The sequence below is a fragment of the Centropristis striata genome, chromosome 23, assembly GCF_030273125.1.
Source record: "Centropristis striata isolate RG_2023a ecotype Rhode Island chromosome 23, C.striata_1.0, whole genome shotgun sequence".
NCBI classification, from domain to species: Eukaryota; Metazoa; Chordata; class Actinopteri; order Perciformes; family Serranidae; genus Centropristis; species Centropristis striata.
The window spans coordinates 4,428,523-4,447,324 of NC_081539.1; the positions used below are offsets into that span (position 1 = coordinate 4,428,523).

At 37.6% G+C, this 18,802-nt stretch overlaps 1 protein-coding gene across 1 annotated transcript; it reads left to right on the plus strand.

Annotated features, from left to right (window-relative positions):
- The first annotated feature begins 448 nt into the window (after window positions 1-448).
- LOC131962408 (uncharacterized) lies at window positions 449-14,245 on the plus strand. The gene is made up of 8 exons (XM_059327409.1): window positions 449-466; window positions 1,245-1,308; window positions 3,376-3,488; window positions 4,263-6,401; window positions 9,502-9,629; window positions 10,931-11,042; window positions 11,363-11,668; window positions 13,711-14,245. Exons 1-8 carry the CDS (start codon window positions 449-451, stop codon window positions 13,747-13,749), a joined length of 2,919 nt encoding a protein of 972 aa, XP_059183392.1. The 3' UTR covers window positions 13,750-14,245.
- Window positions 14,246-18,802: the final 4,557 nt, after the last annotated feature.

An 18,802-nucleotide genomic window follows, 5' to 3' on the forward strand; every position in this document is an offset into this window, starting at 1 on the left:
TTAAATGATTTTGATTCATATTTACTATATTTGCAAAATACTTTCGGTCAATGTTTTTTGGTCATTTTATTTTCCTCCAGTATCTTAAAAGGTAAAAAATAAAAAGCATGATGTAAATGTTTATGGTTATATTTAGGCAACTCAGAACATCCATTAAAAAATAAATAAATAAATAAAGTCTTACAAAAAGAATACCTTTTAATCAGGAGCGCAGATGGGATTTTTTTTACTTGGGGGGACGAAGCTCTCAGCAAATGATTTTAACTCAATGAGTTATTTTTCCACTCTATGCTTTAACCCAAATATCTTTTATTCAAACATTTTTAATGAACTGTAGTGTAAACAACAACAACCAACGTATTTACCCAAAAAGATCTCTCCTCCTTTCATCACCCTGAACATACTGCTGGGAAATTTCTTTATCTGTCCAGGATTTTCTAAGACTATGATGGGGGACCCAAACAAAGTAGGGGGGTAGGCAAAGTAGACATTTTTTCCCTAAAAGCCTAAATTTGGTGCCTCTCGCACATTCTAATGCCACTATTCCATCTTAATCATTGCATATTTTAATGAATTATTGTAAAGGAGAATAAGGGTTCCTCTATGTTTTAATTGAGGCGTCATATTTTGACAGTCTTCTTGTAAATTCTGTGGTGGATTCTGCTAACACATCCATGTGCTCTTATTTTGAAAGCTACATGTGTTTGCTTTTATTTTGAAGGCTGGTCTTCTTACCGTAACGTCTTATGGTGTGATCAATTTACACTGAAAGTCGGACCTTGGAGCTCGGGACAATGTCTAAAATTACGGCATTTGTGTAGACCTTGAACACACCATTAGCCATACCACACAAGTGGTACATTTTTTGTTAACTATAATAACCTTGGTGAACACTTTGTGTCCTCTGAAAGTATTACACAGTACTGGACATGTTTGTTGCATATTAATGCAGTTAAATGGAGAATATATGAGAAACACATCCACCATAAAATCCACCCACAAGCCACTAAATACAACCCCCAAAATGATTTTAAAAAGAAGGTAAAAGGCACATTTCTTTATAAAGAAAATCTGTTTAACTTCTTATATATTCTTGAAGATCACATTTGTTGCAGAGCCCTAATAAATGGATGTATTAGATTGCAAAATTATCAGATGTGTGTTGTAATATTTCCCTTTTTTCTGTAGTCATGTTACTCACGTCTCTGCAGTTTCTTAATGTGACTTATTTCATGTCATTCCAGATCCACAGTTTTGATGAAAGCAGCGTCACTGGAAGCTACACAGGAGCAGCAGAACATTTAGGTGGTAAACATTAAATTATTAGGGTTTACATTCTCTCTCTCTCTCTCTCTCTCTCTCTCTCTCTCTCTCTCTCCTCTCTAACCTGAACCCTAACCCTCTCTCTCCCTTTCTCTCCCACTCTCTCCTTCTTCTCTCTCCCCCTCTCTATCTCCTCTCTCTCTCCTCCCTCTCTCTCTCTCTCCTCCCTCTCTCCCTCTCTCTATCTCTCTCCCTCTCTCTCTCCCTCCCTCTCTCTCCCTCTCTCTCTCTCCCTCCCTCTCTCTCTCTCTCTCTCCTCCCTCTCTCTCTCTCCCTCCCTCTCTCTCCCTCTCTCTCTCTCTCTCCCTCTCTCTCTCCCTCCCTCTCTCTCCCTCTCTCTCTCTCCCTCCCTCTCTCTCCCTCTCTCTCTCTCCCTCCCTCTCTCTCTCTCTCTCTCCTCCCTCTCTCTCTCTCCCTCCCTCTCTCTCTCCTCCCTCTCTCTCTCCCTCCCTCTCTCTCTGTCTCTCCTCCCTCTCTCTCTCTCCCTCCCTCTCTCTCCCTCTCTCTCTCTCCCTCCCTCTCTCTCTCTCTCTCCTCCCTCTCTCTCTCTCCCTCTCTCCCTCCCTCTCTCCTCCCTCTCTCTCCCTCTCTCCCTACCTCTCTCCTCCCTCTCTCTCTCTCTCTCTCTCTTTTATCTCTCCTCTCTCTCTCTCTCTCTCTCTCTCTCTCCCTCTCTCCTCTCTCCTCTCTCCCTCTCTCTTTCTCTCAAACAAACATTGTCATGACATAACCATGATGAGGTAACTCAGGTAGCTGAAGAGTTTCAGTTTATACGCTGTATAAATAGCAATCGGCTCATTTGCATACAGTATCAACAACATATGATAATCTGGCATGATGCGGAAATGCAAAGTGATTATAGAGGCTTCGGTCATTTTCATATTCGGATCATCGCTGGTTATATTGCGTGTGACAGGTTTTCTGTCCAGCCAAAATGTTAGGCAGGCAAGTTTCACCACCTGTAAACATTTTATTATGTGAACCATAATAATATCAATAATGAACACGATATAAAAGTGTATTTGTGTGTGAAGCAGTTAAATGGGCTTTTAGACATCTTTTGAAACACTTTATAGAGATGGAGTTGTTTGCCAGAGGGGAAAAGGTTTTTATTCCATAATTTAGTCCCTAAATTGAACAATAAATTGACCTCTGCATGTCAGAAATCTTGGAGGATGAAGATCTAACGATTGACACGTTGGATAAGAGTCGACCTGAGAATTAAATTTGAAATAAGTCTTAAAGTGCTTTGGAAAGTTTTCATGATGAATATACTTTAAAAATAAAAAACACATATTTGAGAGATATTGATGCACTGAAAAAAAAATGTTTTGGCCCTGTAATTATTATTTCAATCATCTATATAAATTCTACAAAGAAATACAAATTCAATGCTTTTACTTTTAAATAGCAGTTTTTCATGTCGTGCATTACTTAGTGATTGTTTGTTATTATGTGTCCTCAGTTTTGTCTGTAAATTGAATCATTCGTCCCAAGTAATATTCACTAAACCAGTTCACTGGCTTAATTAGTTGATATTTCCAAGTAAAATGTCATTGAGGGACATCAGTTAATCTGCAATTTACTTGTGTATTTTCATTTTTTTTTTTTAAAGTGGTTCTATTAAATAAATATTACTTACTTAACAGCCTGAGTAAAGATTACAAACACATTCTGTGTGGGAAAACTTGCCTAGCTTTTTTTAAGTAAAACAAAAAAACATTTCTGAAGAACCAAAATTCTGTGGCGTATAGTAGGAAAGGTGCTTACCCAAACTATATTACAATATGAAAGATGTGGATAAATTAAAGAACAATCAGAATCAGAAGCCTTTATTGTCATTGCACAGAGTAACAAGTACTAGAAATTTGCCACCAACCCGTCCAAAACGTATAAAACACACATACAATATGACAGAGGTGAACAGGACAGGAGGACAGAGATGAAAGAAAAGAAATACAGCACAACGTGAGGAGAGGATATAATAATATAGTGATTGTGATAAACTGGATAATAATTTCTGATCCTTGTGTTTGTTTTTCCTGCGAGCAGTGCGGGGAATCACAAGGACCAACAGCTGCCAGTCAGACAGCAGCGGCTTCTTAGAGGAACCGTTCATCCCTTCACTCTCTCAACACGCCACACCGGGACCTGAACTCATCAAGGTCTCGCTTTCTAATGTGCACTTACTTCACTCACAAGCCCTGTGTTTAATGGAAATCACTATACCCCCTTTTAAATTACACTTACTATACTGTCCTACAAAGCCTAACTGCAGTAACTAAGTTTTTGGTTTAAATTGAGTTATAACTAAAAAAAACTAAAACTATATATATATATTGTGTGTGTGTGTGTGTGTGTGTGTGTATATATATATATATATATATATAGGCCTCATTTCTATATATATATATATATATATATATATATATATATATATATATATATATATATATAGAAATGAGGCCTAATTTTGTATATTTGACTAAAATTGACCAACAATAATGAAAAAAATGATGAAAATGATATATCAATTTGTTGGTCATGAGTTGCCTTAAAAGGTGAAAAGAAAGTTGTTAATAATTTTTGCATGTCCTGAAACCAGTCTAATTTCATGTGGTCCTTTTTGACCCTCGAGGACCATGAGTGCTATAAAAATGTATAAATCATGTTCTATGAAAGTTAACCTATATTAATCGTATGTTGAAAATGACTTGGGGTCAAAAAGGACCCCAGGAGGGTTAAACACACTTATAAAAAAATCAATTTGAAATGTTTATTCACTGAAAACAAAATATAAAAGCTGAAAGAAGACAACAACATTGTAGTAACTGCACTCTGTTTAACCCTTTGCGTAGTTACTGCAGTTAGACTCTGTAGGGCAGTAATGTGACGTCAAACATATTATGTGTCTCATTGTTTTGTCTGTTTGGTTGCAGGCTCTGTCAGGCCTGTCAGGAGGAAGCACTGACAGCCAGACCAGTGAGAGGCCAGCCTCCCCCTCTCCTTCTGTCCCTCCATCTCCCCTGTTCTCTCCATCTCTGACCTCTTCTAGTGTTGACAAACCTCCGCTTCCCCCTCCAAGTCCCTCACCAGTGCCTCCATCAGTCTTTAGCCCTTCCCCATCTCCTGTCTTCTGTCTCCCAAAACCTAACCTGCAAAATTCAGAGACAGGGACGCCACTAGATCAAGATCAGTCGCTGACAATCCAATCTCCACGTCTCTCTAATCCTGACCCGGTTTTTCCCTTTTCTCTCTCCGCTACGTCTTCCCCCACGCCACCTGGAGGGTCAGAGAAGATTAAAACAGGGGATGAGCATGCTCCAGACGCCCAAATGTTCACTTTCTGCCATGAGTCTGAAGGCACAGCACATTCAAATGCCTCTCGTCCTGCATCAACCTCTTCAGATTTGAATTCTCTATTTTCTACGCCGACGACTATGTCTTCTACACAGTCAGGTAGTCCAGAGAAGACTGAGGTGTCTTTACATGAGAACTCCCTCTCTGATTCATCTCTCCTTCCCTCTGACTCCTCTTTACCTCCCTCTGCACATACTGATGTTCATTGTCAACCTTCTTTAGCATCTCCTCCACTAACTGAGTCCATCTCCGAGAGTCTAGAACACAATAACTTTCCCGTTTTCCTTTCCCCAGACTCCGAAACACCCTCCCCTCTCTCCTTTCAGCTTGACAATCCCTCAGCTCTATCCTATGTCAATCTGGACTCCTCTGAGTTTGAAGGTTTTCCCACACTGCCTTGCCTTTCCCCCAACCCTTCGTCATCACAGTCACATTCAGACGGACTGACAGATCCATCTGTTGGAAGACTTTCCGGCCTGACGGAGCAGTCCGTCCCCCAACAGGATGGACCATGTTGTCATGTTGACAACACAGACTGTTTTCCAGACTCTCCTGTCCGAGACGTTATTAAAATGAATCACCTATCTTTGGACGTTGACGATACCCATCAGAGGAATGGAAAAGGAGAGACAGAGGATGAGAGACATGCTGACACTGTGCAGACTCCAGAGGCTGTTGTTTACATCTCAGATACGGAGAGTTATGCAAGTCTGTCAGAGGGTTCTAGATTAGTCTCGGAGGAAGTATGTAACCAAACAGAAATAGACCCACAGGTCCCGTCCTGGAGTTTGCATGATGAGCTTTCAACTGGAACACAACCGGAAGATTGTCAAAGGGAAATTAATGGCTTGGAACGTGAATCCCTCAGAAGTTCTGATGTGCAGGAGCCACACAGTAGAACTGAAGTCGAGCCAAAGGGTCTGATCCAGATTGAGAGCTTAGATCTGGTGTTTCAAACCTCAGTGGATGGTTCAGAAGGTGACAATGGAGAGGTGGACGCCTTTTTTCAGCAACTTGATACTGAAGGTCGAGCTTATTGGGCAGAACCCATACAGGTCTCCAATTCAACCCCTGAAGAGTCAGCCAGCTTTGAAGACTCAGACAGATGTCCTGGAAACACTGACCAGACGTCTCAAAATGGATCCGCCTCTTTAGATAATACCTCCTCCTCGCCCCAAGCTCCATTCCCACCCCCCTCTGCAAGGCCACATCTCAAACCATCCAGCCGCTCTGTTTCTGTCCAGATGTCTTCATCTCTATCTTCTCATATTGTCCAGAGGAAGGATGTTCCCTACACGACTGACTCAAAACGCACCCTTCTCCCTAATGTTCTCCCTTTGGATACTTCCACCCCTTTCCGGGCTGTCCAGTCATGGACGGACCTGCAAATTCAACGAAACACTCTCACCAATAAGTTACCGCATGAGGCTCCTTACACTGTCCCAAAGGAAGAAACCGTACCGACAAGTGCCACAGAAACGACACAAAGTTCGACACTGAACTTCTCTTCATCTCCATATTTCCCCGGGATGGCTACAAATGGCCATATGTCTGTCTCTGTGGATAAAGGGCTTTGGCCGGATGAGGAAGAGGTAGACAGGATTGTTGAAGAGAAGCTTTGGGAGGGCGATCACATAGACACCATGGCATGCTGCTGCTCCTGTGATCACCTGTGTACCTGTTGTACTCACAAGCAACACAATCTGGGGAACATTCCTGTGAGTAATACCACTCTCTCCCAGTTCTAGACCAATTTCACAGTGGGGGCCAATGAAGGGCCAGTGTTTAATCAGAGGGGCACATTAAAAAACGGTAAAGATGATATTTAAACATTCATTTAAGTGTATTTACCAACTTACCAACGATAACAATTATATTTGTATGACAATGACATTTCTCATTTTAGTGCCAAATTACTGTTTCTGTATTTTAAAGGTGCAGTACAGTGAGAATGATCTTTATATATATACACACACAAGCCTTTATTGCACAATTAGGCTATTATATGATGTATGCATTCTGGGTCCGATCAGAAACAGTGCAATGCTGCAACACGTCCTACGAAAATAATGATATTTTGAAAAATGAATTCAAAAATCTTCAAAATCGAGGATGCACCTAAAACTAATGAAAAATCCCAAACTATTGTAACCTTGCTGTACACAGGATGGACTAGCAGGGGATTGCAGGTTGATCTGTCATTGGCTGTCAGTCAGGTTATCTGTTTACTTTTTTCATTTATACTATTATTACTATTATTATACTCTGACTTAACCTTTCTGACAGAAGGTTTTCTAACAGAAACTTTCCAGCAGAAAAAGCCCTGAACATAACACTTTACAATAACCATCTAAGTTATGTGTATAGATGGTTAATAAACCAAATATTAACCATTTACAAAGTACTACAATTAGGTCTACATATTTAATATTTATAGATGTTTTACAACCATTTTCTTAAAGCTATAGAAATAATTTGGAAATCATTAACAAATGCTTAAGATAGTGTTTAAAATGTTATGAGTGCAACTATAAACCGTTAATAAATAGTCAATTAATAAACAGTCAATTAATAAACATTATTAATTAGAATGGAATTGTTTGTTAATGGTAAAGTAACTATTAACTTACATTAACTCTGTGGAGTCTTGGGCTATTTTGTCATTTTGTGTCTTTTTTGGTCATTTGTGTCTTTTTTGGTCATTTTGTGTCTTTTTTAGTTATTTTGTGTCTTCTTTTGGTAATTTTGTGTCTTCCGTGTTTTGTTTTTTTGGTCATTCTGTCTTCCCATTTTGTATCTTTTTTGGTCATTTTGTGTCTTTTTTTAGTCATTTTGTCTTTTTGTGTCTTTTTTTGGTCATTTTGTTTCTTTTTGTGTCTTTTTTGGTCATTTTGTGTCTTTTTTAGTCCTTTAGTCCAACATGAAATGTGATTTTGAATCTTTTTTTTACTTTCAAAACACTATCATGCTCAATAAAGAATTTGAAATGTTGCAAATGTGAACAAAGGTGTCAAATCTAACATATAAGAGGGTTCCATCCAGTTCTATCATTTGATACTAAATCTATTTGAGCTTGTCTCCAGTTTTACTTGGTATATCATCATCAAACTGAAACTGGCCTCATGGAGTTTACAGCCAGAACTTTAGAGGTAAATTTACAGTAGGGCTCCACGCTGCTTTGTTTTCTAGTCTGGATGGAGGCAACAAGTCTGGATTCGGAGCATTTGGAGACTCCAGAGGGTTAATAAACTATCCATTTGCAATTTATAAATGATGATTTAACATTAATAAACTATCTATTTACCATTTATAAATGATGGTTATTGATCAGTAGCTGTTTCTTGTGACTATTGATCCTGATGTTTTTGTACTCACCAGTGTTAGAGTGCAGGCCTGAGCAGTGAGCTGTGACGTGACTATCTTCCAACGAGTCACGACGTTTTTGCACTTTAGTATCAACAGTGTTTGTTGTCATGATAGCACAGTTCTTGAGATGGAGGCCTTTCAAAGCCAGGGTCATATTACCATATCAATGTCTCATTTGCATTTAGAGCTCGTGGAGCTCTCGGAGATATGGAAAGAGGTCTGTTTGTTCCAGGGACAGAATGGGGTTCTCAGAAGCTGAATACTGACTTACCAGGTTCAATTCTGAAAGGTCTGGGTGGTTCATAGTGTAGCAAGAGGTCAGAAACATTTATTAGTGCATTATTTTAGAAGCAATACTTTCAAATCAATTCTCTGACACAAATGAAGCCAATCCAACGACCTGACTACTCGACTGATGTGGTCTAGTGATAACATTAACATTGATGTGTAAAAAAAAACCATCACAAAAGTAAAGCCCCTGCACTCGAACATCAGTGCAAAACATTGTATTTAACGTTTAAACAAATCAATGAAATGTTAATTACATAAGTCAAGATTAAAGTTGTTTTTCTTTTTGAATATACATATAGGTTACATCTTTATTCTGCACTCTTCTTCATTTCACTAACGACCACCTTGACCCAAAAAGACTATTCCGCTGCAACCCTGTTGGTTTTCTTGGTTTTTTGCAAAATAACTACTTCAAATTTAGAAATAAATAAATAATGATTAATTACCTCTTTAAGAATCCTAGCCCTGTTTCACTCCCAACCCATCAGATACTGACAACTTGTTGAGGCCTCGGCTTGTGATACTGATGAACAAGGCAGCATTCAGTGTGTAGTATGAGACACATCAGGAACACCTTTAAACCTCTGAAGTCCAGGAGATTTTGGTTCAAATGTGTCAACTTCCTATGCATTAATTTCTGTCTATGTTTAGCATCTTCCAGTCTGTCCTTACATCACATGCATGGCTCCTTTTTCTCCACACAACCTTGGCTATCAGTCACATTTTTCATTTTTATTTTAATTAATAAAGTATAAAGCTGCCAGGAACCCAAATACAAGCAAAAGACACTATGGAAATGTACCTTTTCTTTCTTTCTTTCTTTCTTTTTTTTACCATTCATACACACAAAATTAGCAGAACAAAATGATAAATAATAAAACTACAAAACAGTCTATTTGCAGAAAATTCACATTTTAAATGCCCCAGTACTCAAAAAAAATAAAATACACCCACAAAACAAATCTAGGTTGATAAATGGCACGGCATGTCACAGAACAATATTTGCATTTTTGCTTGCACACAATTGGACCTTGAACATTATGTTCTTTTTTTCTGGATGCATGTCGAGTGAATGTAACTTAGCCTGAAATGTTTCTATCATTGTTGAAATCCCACATATTTCTTTATCTTTTTTTTACTATCTTTTCATTATTTCCACAGTACTCTCTGGATGAGTTGGAGGAGATGATGGTGTGTCTGCAGCAGTTTCGTTCTGTGCTCAGCAACATGGAGGAGCAGCTCTCTGAAGACCAGGCTGCAGTTTACAGTGCTCTCTCTGAACAGGACAGGTACATACCTGGTCTGGTTTAAAAAGCTTTGTTTTGACCCCGACATGTTCCACTTAGTGTCACTATATAGGTTACAACATTGTGACTATAGTTTATGATGCTATATTTGGCTCGAGTTTGTCTGTGTTATGGTGCTGGTACTGATTTTGTTTTGGACCCCAGAGCAGAGACAGAACAAAGAGGAGGATGAGGGCGCACCTTACTTATCTTATTTTATGTCTCCTCGCTCCTTGATCCTCGATTGAACTGGAAGTTCTTCCGGTGTGCCAAAATGATCATTTGTGCTCTTGAGCAGTGGTTCCCAACCTTTTTCTTGAGGGACCCACATTTTTACCATTGTAAACTTTGGCGACCATTAGGTGAGGTTACCTCTAGATGAGGTTACCTCTAGGTGAGGTTACCGCTAGGTGAGGTTACCTCTAGATGAGGTTACCTCTAGATGAGGTTACCGCTAGGTGAGGTTACCTCTAGATGAGGTTACCTCTAGATGAGGTTACCTCTAGGTGAGGTTACCGCTAGGTGAGGTTACCTCTAGGTGAGGTTACCGCTAGGTGAGGTTACCTCTAGGTGAGGTTGCCGCTAGATGAGGTTACCGCTAGGTGAGGTTACCTCTAGGTGAGGTTGCCGCTAGGTGAGGTTACCTCTAGATGAGGTCACCTCTTGGTGAGGTTACCTCTAGATGAGGTTACCGTTAGGTGAGGTTACCTCTAAGTGAGGTTACCCTTAGGTGAGGTTACCTCTAGATGAGGTTGTTGCTAGGTGAGGTTACCACTAGGTGAGGTTACCCTTAGGTGAGGTTACCTCTAGGTGAGGTTACCACTAGGTGAGGTTACCTCTAGATGAGGTTGTTGCTAGGTGAGGTTACCACTAGGTGAGGTTACCACTAGATGAGGTTACCGTTAGGTGAGGTTACCTCTAGGTGAGGTTACCACTAGGTGAGGTTACCTCTAGGTGAGGTTACCCTTAGGTGAGGTTACCTCTAGGTGAGGTTACCCTTAGGTGAGGTTACCACTAGGTGAGGTTACCACTAGGTGAGGTTACCCTTAGGTGAGGTTACCTCTAGGTGAGGTTACCGCGAGGTGAGGTTACCACTAGGTGAGGTTACCACTAGGTGAGGTTACCACTAGGTGAGGTTACCGCGAGGTGAGGTTACCACTAGGTGAGGTTACCACTAGGTGAGGTTACCGCTAGGTGAGGTTACCGCTAGGTGGGGTTACCACTTAATAAAAAAAAATACAAAACGCAAACTAACTGTCCGTCTGCCTGTGTTTGTGTGTGTGTGTGTGTGTGTGTGTGTGTAGGAACAAGGTCCGGGATATAGAAGACTTGAGGCTAGCAGTGAAACAGGAGGCTGCAGAATTGGAGATGCAGTTGAATGAACTGGCCCATCACTATGACAACAGCTTGAAAATGGTAACATACATCAGCGTATACATGGATGTCTTATGGTAGATAAAACATGAAAAAGTGTGATGTGAATGTTCGTCTGTAGAAATATCACAGTTTTTTAGCTTTGTTTTGCTTCCTAACTGATGATCTGTTCACACTCTGATGACAATGCCTGTTTTTACAGTTTCTTTCCATGATGAATGCAGATTTTTTGGTCACTTTGTGTCCAAACTGAACGTTAAAATGTTCAACATGAATCTACTTTCAGTTTTTCCATGCTGTGTGACATGGCGTTCTTTCTTTACTATGTGTTCTTCTGTTTTCTGATTATTGTTTCTGAGTAGAAGATGCACAGACTGTTGGATGAGCAGTCGACCCTCTGCTCTCAGCTCAGAGTCTTTCTACCTGGAGCGACGGGAACATCATCTAACCAGGCTCCCAGCAGGACGGTAGCCGTCCAGTGCTGCCTGCTGCCCTGGAGCCCTCCAGCTGATGGTCCCAGTGCTCCCAGTGCTCCTGTCTCCTCCTGGAGCACCTGGAACCCAGACTCCCTCAGAGAGGCTCCTCCTGGGTCAGAGTGTATCTGCGAGGGCTTGGACTGTTCTCCCTCCAAGGCAGACAAGCTGGACATGATGGGCTTCCTGCAGAGAGTGAGAATATCTCATTAATCTTGTTATGGCAATTTTGTGGATTGCACTAAGTTAATGGGTGAGCTGGCCAAACACAAAGCACTCAATACTCTGTTCTGCAAGTTTTATTTTCACATTCGTGTTCCATACACCGCACAATCCCGAATGGCTCTTTTACAGTACAACAAAGCCCCATACACCGCACGACTTATATCTGTTGTATTTCCCGGCATTGATTCTTCAGCAAGTCTCAATTAGGTCCTATCTTCCTGCCCTATACATTACATCAGGATCCACGTGTTCCTCTCAATCATGGTGTTATCAGAGTTAAGTTCACAGAGTGAGTTCCCACAATGCCTTGCATCTTGAATGTCAAGTAGGTCGCCACCAACTTCATGTCCCACCATGCAGGAAACACCAAATTTCCTTCACAATCTACTCTAGCATTTACTCTTGCATGCTACATTTAACCCTCTGGGCTCTCTGATCGTGTCGTCCTGATCAGATCACGTGAAGTTTAGCAAAAAAACATTCAACATTGACATTCCCAGGTCATGTAAAACCAAAGATATGATCATAAGATAAGATAAGATAAGATAAGATAAGATAAGATAAGATAAGATAAGATAAGATAATAATGATAGTGTGTAATTTGGCACATAGTTTGTTTTTGAAGACTTGCAGCTAACAAGGAAAAAAGTGCCTATAAATATTCATGTTTTTGTGGAACTTTTTGTATGTAGTTTTATTGTATTTAAATTTTTCAACTCGGATTTCATGATTTTTGTGTATTTTTGGGCTCAATATGTTGATCAAGTAGGTTAAAGTGAAAAAATAATTGTCAGATCATATAGGTGAAGAAAAAATGGATATCAAATATGGGTATAGTAAACATTTTTTATGTGGTACATGAAGGGCAAAATCAAAAGTATTAAAAAACGGCCAAAATAGGCTCAGACCCCAGAGGGTTAACACTTTTTTTAAATAAATGTTGAATTAGCATTTCTAGAGATATTACAACGAGAAATGAAATCCTTCTTCAGACAGGAGACACAGCAACAGATACAAGTGGCTGAGTAATATAATAACTTATATATGTCCAAAAATAAATGTTTCCCCAACCCTACAGAATGTTATGCTCGATGGCAGCTACTATATGTATATCAATTATATGATAAGCCATATTTCACAGTAGATCAGATGTATTTTAAATTATATTTCTTCTAAATGTTTTGTCTCCTGTTTTCCAGTTGAAGGAATCTTTACATCATTCTGTGAACACAGACTCATTGCAATAAAAGGTGAGCTTTCAGTTTTTTTTACATTTATCATTTAAACCAGGAGTCTCAAACTCAAATTACCTGGCGGCCGCTGGAGGCAGTATCAAAATTACCAAAAAAAGACACAAAATTACTAAAACATAAATAAATAAAAAGACACAAAATGACAAAAAAAACCTAAATAAGTTTGAAAAAGACACAAAATGACAAAAAAATACACTAAATTACTTTAAAAAGACACAAAATGACAAAAAAATACACATAATTACCAAAAAAGACACAAAATTATTTAAAAAAGACACAAAATGACAGAAAAAAAACTAAATTACCAAAAAAAGACACAAAATTATTTTAAAAAAGACACACAATTATTAAAAAAGACACAAAATTATTTAAAAAAGACCCCAAATGACCAAAAAAAGTAATTAAAGGGACCTTCCACACACAACACGGTAAAGTGCCATTAATATATATAACTCACATAAAACTTTCAGGGGCCGCAATTGGCCCGCGGGCCACGAGTTTGAGACCAATGAATTAAACAGACAGTCTTCAAAGGTAACCTTTTCCTCCATAAAAGAAGCTCATTGTCATGCACAATTCTAAGCAGTTATTTGCAAATGTTGAAGGTGCGACCTTACTTAGATTGGACACGAATTGATTATTATTCTTTCTTTTAATTTTTATTATCAGGTTAAGGTGTGCATGTATAATATGTATAACTGTACTCTCTTTTAATTAATTGTGCTGATATCATAACTTCCATATCACCTTGTGTTTCAGGTTTTAGGGTTTCTGTCTGAGACGACATCTGACTTATGAAATCCTGAAGATTCCTGAAGTCTTTCATCAATGGAAGATTATGCTTTATCTTTTATGATTTACAGTTATTTTTTTTATTATAAATGCTTCACATTTGACTTAGAACCATGACAAAATGCATAAAATGCAAACTTCTAAGTGACTGCCTTTTTTTTTGTAATAGAAAAAGATGAAAGCTTTATTTAAAGGAGTGTGCATGAGACGCTGCCATGAACAAGTTCTTTGTGATGACTGTTTTCATTAAGTTTGAATTATTACACATATGATGCAGAGTTGATGCAATGTTTGAGATGCCTTTGTTATTATCATAAACATGTCATAGCAGGTCTTATTATTAAACTTTAAGAAACTGATTATCTTTATTTATTGCTATTGCATTAAACTGTCATAAGTGGTTTGTATTCACATTGTTGTCATAATTAGACGTGTTTCCACTGAGTACTTTTTGGAAAGCGGCGGAGTGTTTTGGCTCCGCCCACGAGTTAGTTCCCTTCCACCTCTGTTCCCTTACAGCAAGGGTCTCACACTCAAATTACCTGGGGGCCGCTGGAGGTAATATCAAAATGACCAAAAAAGACACAAAATTACTTAAAAAAGACACAAAATGACAAAAAAAGACACAAAATGACTGAAAAAACACAAAATTACAAAAAAAGACACAAAATTACAAAAAAAAGACAAAATGACTGAAAAAACACTAGATTACTTTAAAAAGACACAAAATTACCAAAAAGACACAAAATGACAAAAAAGGACACAAAATGACCAAAAAGACACAAAATTACTGAAAAAACACTAAATTACTTTAAAAAGATACAAAGTGACCAAGAAAAGACACAAAATGACCAAAAAAAGATACAAAATGACCTAAAAAGACACAAAATGACTGAAAAAAGACACAAAATTACCCAAAAAAGACACAAAATGACCAAAAAAGACACAAAATGACTAAAAAAAGACACAAAATTACTAAACAAAAGACACAAAATTACTGAAAAAACACTAAATTACTTTAAAAAGACACAAAATGACCAAAAAAAGACACAAAATAGCAAAAAAAGACACAAAATGACTGAAAAAGACACAAAATTACAGAAAAAAAGTCACAAAATTATTTTAAAAATTACCACAAAAAAAACACAAAATTACCAAAAACAGTAATAAAAGGGACCTTCCACACACAACACGGTAAAGTGCCATTCATATAAAACTCACATTAAACTTTCATATCAAGGTGGGGGCCACAAAATATCGTCACGAGGGCCACAATAAATCCCTTCTGCGTCCCTGATTTAAATTATGGTTTAAAAATGCTTACATATACGATAAAATATCTCAATATAAATGCAATAATTAAGTAATAAATGGCGATGTTAAAACACACGAGGCTTCTGCTCAGCAGGTGCACAATGCTTCATACGATCAATAAACCTTGAAACAGTCAAACGTGTTTGTGTTGTTTATATGGTGAAGTCTTTCTCTTATTGTCCAGATACATATTGAAGCTTTCATGCTGCAGCGGTGTGGAACAATGGCTCCAACAGCTGGACACACACTTGAGACCAGGATGCACCAATCACCAGACTACAATCCCTCATTAGGACTTCAAAAGCTTTTGCTTTGATTTCAGCATTACAAGTGTTTTATTGTGTGAAACAGAGCTCACGTAACATACGTGTAACATACGTTCTGTAGAAAGAATGTGATCACCAGCAATATGTTGATTCTGCTTTTTTCCATACGTCATTTCATAATTATGTTGAAAAGTGACATACTGGTGTCAAATAAATGTTCAGTGTTTGATGTTTTGTCTTTTCTGTTGTGACTGAAATATTTTTGAACTGGCAGGACGAAGCTGTCAGCAAATGATTTTAACTCAGTGAGTTATTTTTCCACTCCATGCCTTAAACACAATATGTTTTATTTACACGTTTTTAAATGAACTGTAGTGTAAACAACAACCAACATATTTACATCAATAATAAGAAGTTTGTACATGAAATTCCCAGTGCAGCCAAACACATTTACTGACTTAAAGCTGACTCAATGAAGGACCCAAAAACATCTCTCCTCCTTTATCACCCTGAACAAACTGCTGGGAAACTTGTTGTCTGTCCAGTCTGTCAAACCTTTAGAACCAGTGTTTACCACTGGATTTTCTAAGACTATGATGGGGGACCCAAACAAAGTAGGGGGGTCCGGACGTATGGTCCCCCAGAAACATTTTTGCCCTAAAAGCCTAAATTTGGTGCCTCTATAATTTGGTGCCTTTTAATAATTTTGTGTCTTTTTTAAATAATTTTGTGTCTTTTTTGGTAATTCTGTGTCTTTTTTTTTTGGTAATTTTGTGTCTTTTTAAAATAATTTTGTGTCTTTTTTAATAATTTTGTGTATTTTTTGGTTTATTTAGTGTCTTTTTAAATCATTTTGTGTCTTTTTTGTTAATTCTGTGTCTTTTTTTTTTGGTAATTTTGTGTCTTTTTTTAGTAATTTTGTGTCTTTTTAAAATAATTTTGTGTCTTTTTTAATAATTTTGTGTATTTTTTGGGTCATTTAGTGGCTTTTTAAAATCATTTTGTGTCTTTTTTGTTAATTCTGTGTCTTTTTTTGGTAATTTTGTGTCTTTTTTGTAATTTTGTGTCTTTTTTAATAATTTTGTGTCTTTTTTTGGTAATTTTGTGTCTTTTTTAAGTAATTTATTTTTTTCTGTCATTTTGTGTCTTTTTGGTCATTTTGTGTCTTTTTTTAAATAATTTTGTGTCTTTTTTGGTAATTCTGTGTATTTTTTAGTCATTTTGTGTCTTTTTTGTCATATTGTGTCCTTTTTTTAATTAATTTAGTGTTTTTTCAGTAATTTTGTGTCTTTTTGTAATTTTGTGTCTTTTTTGGTCATTTTGTGTCCTTTTTTCCCCCAAGGAATGGGTGATCTGATCATTATATGTGTGTTCTGGTCATTTGAGCATGATTAAACATGCCGCCTTTAATATGCCGATAAAAAAGCTTATTGCATTTTCTCAACCCGGTTGGGACGTAGAAGACGGTGCACGGCTAAATAAAGTTTGGGAACCGCTGTTCTAAAGGAAGCAGTTGAGTGTTAAACTATCCCTGTGTGTCTAATGTATAATGTATGATGTGAAGGGTCCCTCTGAAGGAAGGAGGAGCTAAAGAGACATCTGTTGTTATATTGAGCAGCTCTTGTTGAGCCCTCCAGACTGAAGGGGGAGGGCAGAGGAGAGATGATGCTCCTCCTCATCGTCTCATAACCTCCAGTGACTCTGTCCCCGCCGCTCAGTGTGGCGCTGCTCAGACTGAGGTAAGGACACACTTTGATTCTCTGATGGCTGATGGGGTTTTGTCATCTTATTCTTGTTTTTCTTTTAGCTGCACTGCAAAAAAGATGTGTCTAAAAACAAGATAAAACAGTAAATCTGAGGGAAATGATCTTGCTGCATGGACAGATAATTTACCTTGACAAGATTTCTTAAATCAAGATTATTAAATCTAGAAATAAGCATGTTGAACGCTTGAAATAAGAAATTAACTCTTAAAACAAGATCAATTATGTAGTTGTTTTTTTTTTATCTTGGTGAGAATCAAGTAATTTGCAGTGTGGAGCTTTTTTTTTGCTTTTGTTTCATATTTCTTTGCTTCTCTGTCATTTATTTGAATGCACACTCACCCTGTTTTTAATTTTATTTCTTCAGGTTTCCTTTAGTTTCTCTTTCATGTGCCAAGCTGACTGACACCCTTGTCCATTTGGAAAATCACATAACAATAATAAAAAAAGAATCAAATATTTGTGTTATTTTGGACATGTTAAAAGTTTAAAGATATTAAACCAAGGTGTAAAAATGCAAGGATGAAGGGTGTAAAGAAAATAAGAACTGCTGTTTAAATGTGGTGATTTCATGAAATCTTCAATTGATGCAGTCTGTCACGCACACACACACACACACACACACACACACACACACACACAGCCCTGAAGTGCTTTATCCTTTGTTAGTGTCATAAGGTCCACTAATGAATAATGGATTGTGTGTGTGTGTGTGTGTGTGTCTGTGTGTGTGTGTGTGTGTGTGTGTGATCTCTAGAGATGACGAGTGGCTGTATAAGGTCGACCCTGGAGCCTGAACATCGACTGATGACTCAGGACAGCAAACACTGTAAGAACAGAGTCCTTTAAATAATCTAGTTGTTGTCTTTAATAGTTTCCCTGCAAGATTCACAGTCTGTCTAAAATATCAATGTGAGACTAAACCAGGGGGCTCAAACTCGTGGCCCCCACCTTGATATGAAAGTTTAATGTGAGTTTTTTATGAATGGCACTTTACCGTGTTGTGTGTGGAAGGTCCCTTTAATTACTGTTTTTGGTCATTTTGTGTCTGTTTTTGGTAATTCTGTGTCTTTTTATGATCATTTTGTGTCTTTTTTTTTATTATTTTGTGTCTTTTTAAAAAATAATTTTGTGTCTTTTTTGGTAATTTTGTGTCTTTTTAAAATAATTTTGTCTTTTTTTGGTAATTCTGTGTCTTCTTATGATCATTTTGTGTCTTTTTAAAAAAAATCATTTTGTGTCTTTTTTGGTAATTCTGTGTGTTTTTGGTCATTTTGTGTGTTTTTTTTAAATACTTTTGTGTCTTTTTTAGTAATTTTGTGTCTTTTTTGGTCATTTTGTATATTTTTTAAGTAATTTAGTTTTTTAAGTAGTTTAGTTTTTTCTGTCATTTTGTGTCTTTTTGGGTCATTTTGTGTATTTTTTCTGTCATTTTGTGTCTTTTTGGCCATTTTGTGTCTTTTCTAAGTAATTTAGTTTTTTTCTGTCATTTTGTGTCCTTTTTGGTCATTTCATACTGCCTCCAGCGGCCCCCAGGTAATTTGAGTTTGAGACGCCTGCTCTAAACTCTTGTCTTTAGATGTGAGCTGATCGTTTTCCAGGAGTCTTTTCCAAATCTTTTCAAAGTCGTCTGATATATAGGGAGCACAAAAACATTCGATCATCTCTGTGTTTTAGTACAAAAAAAAAACAGAATAAAGTGAGCTGAGAAAACCA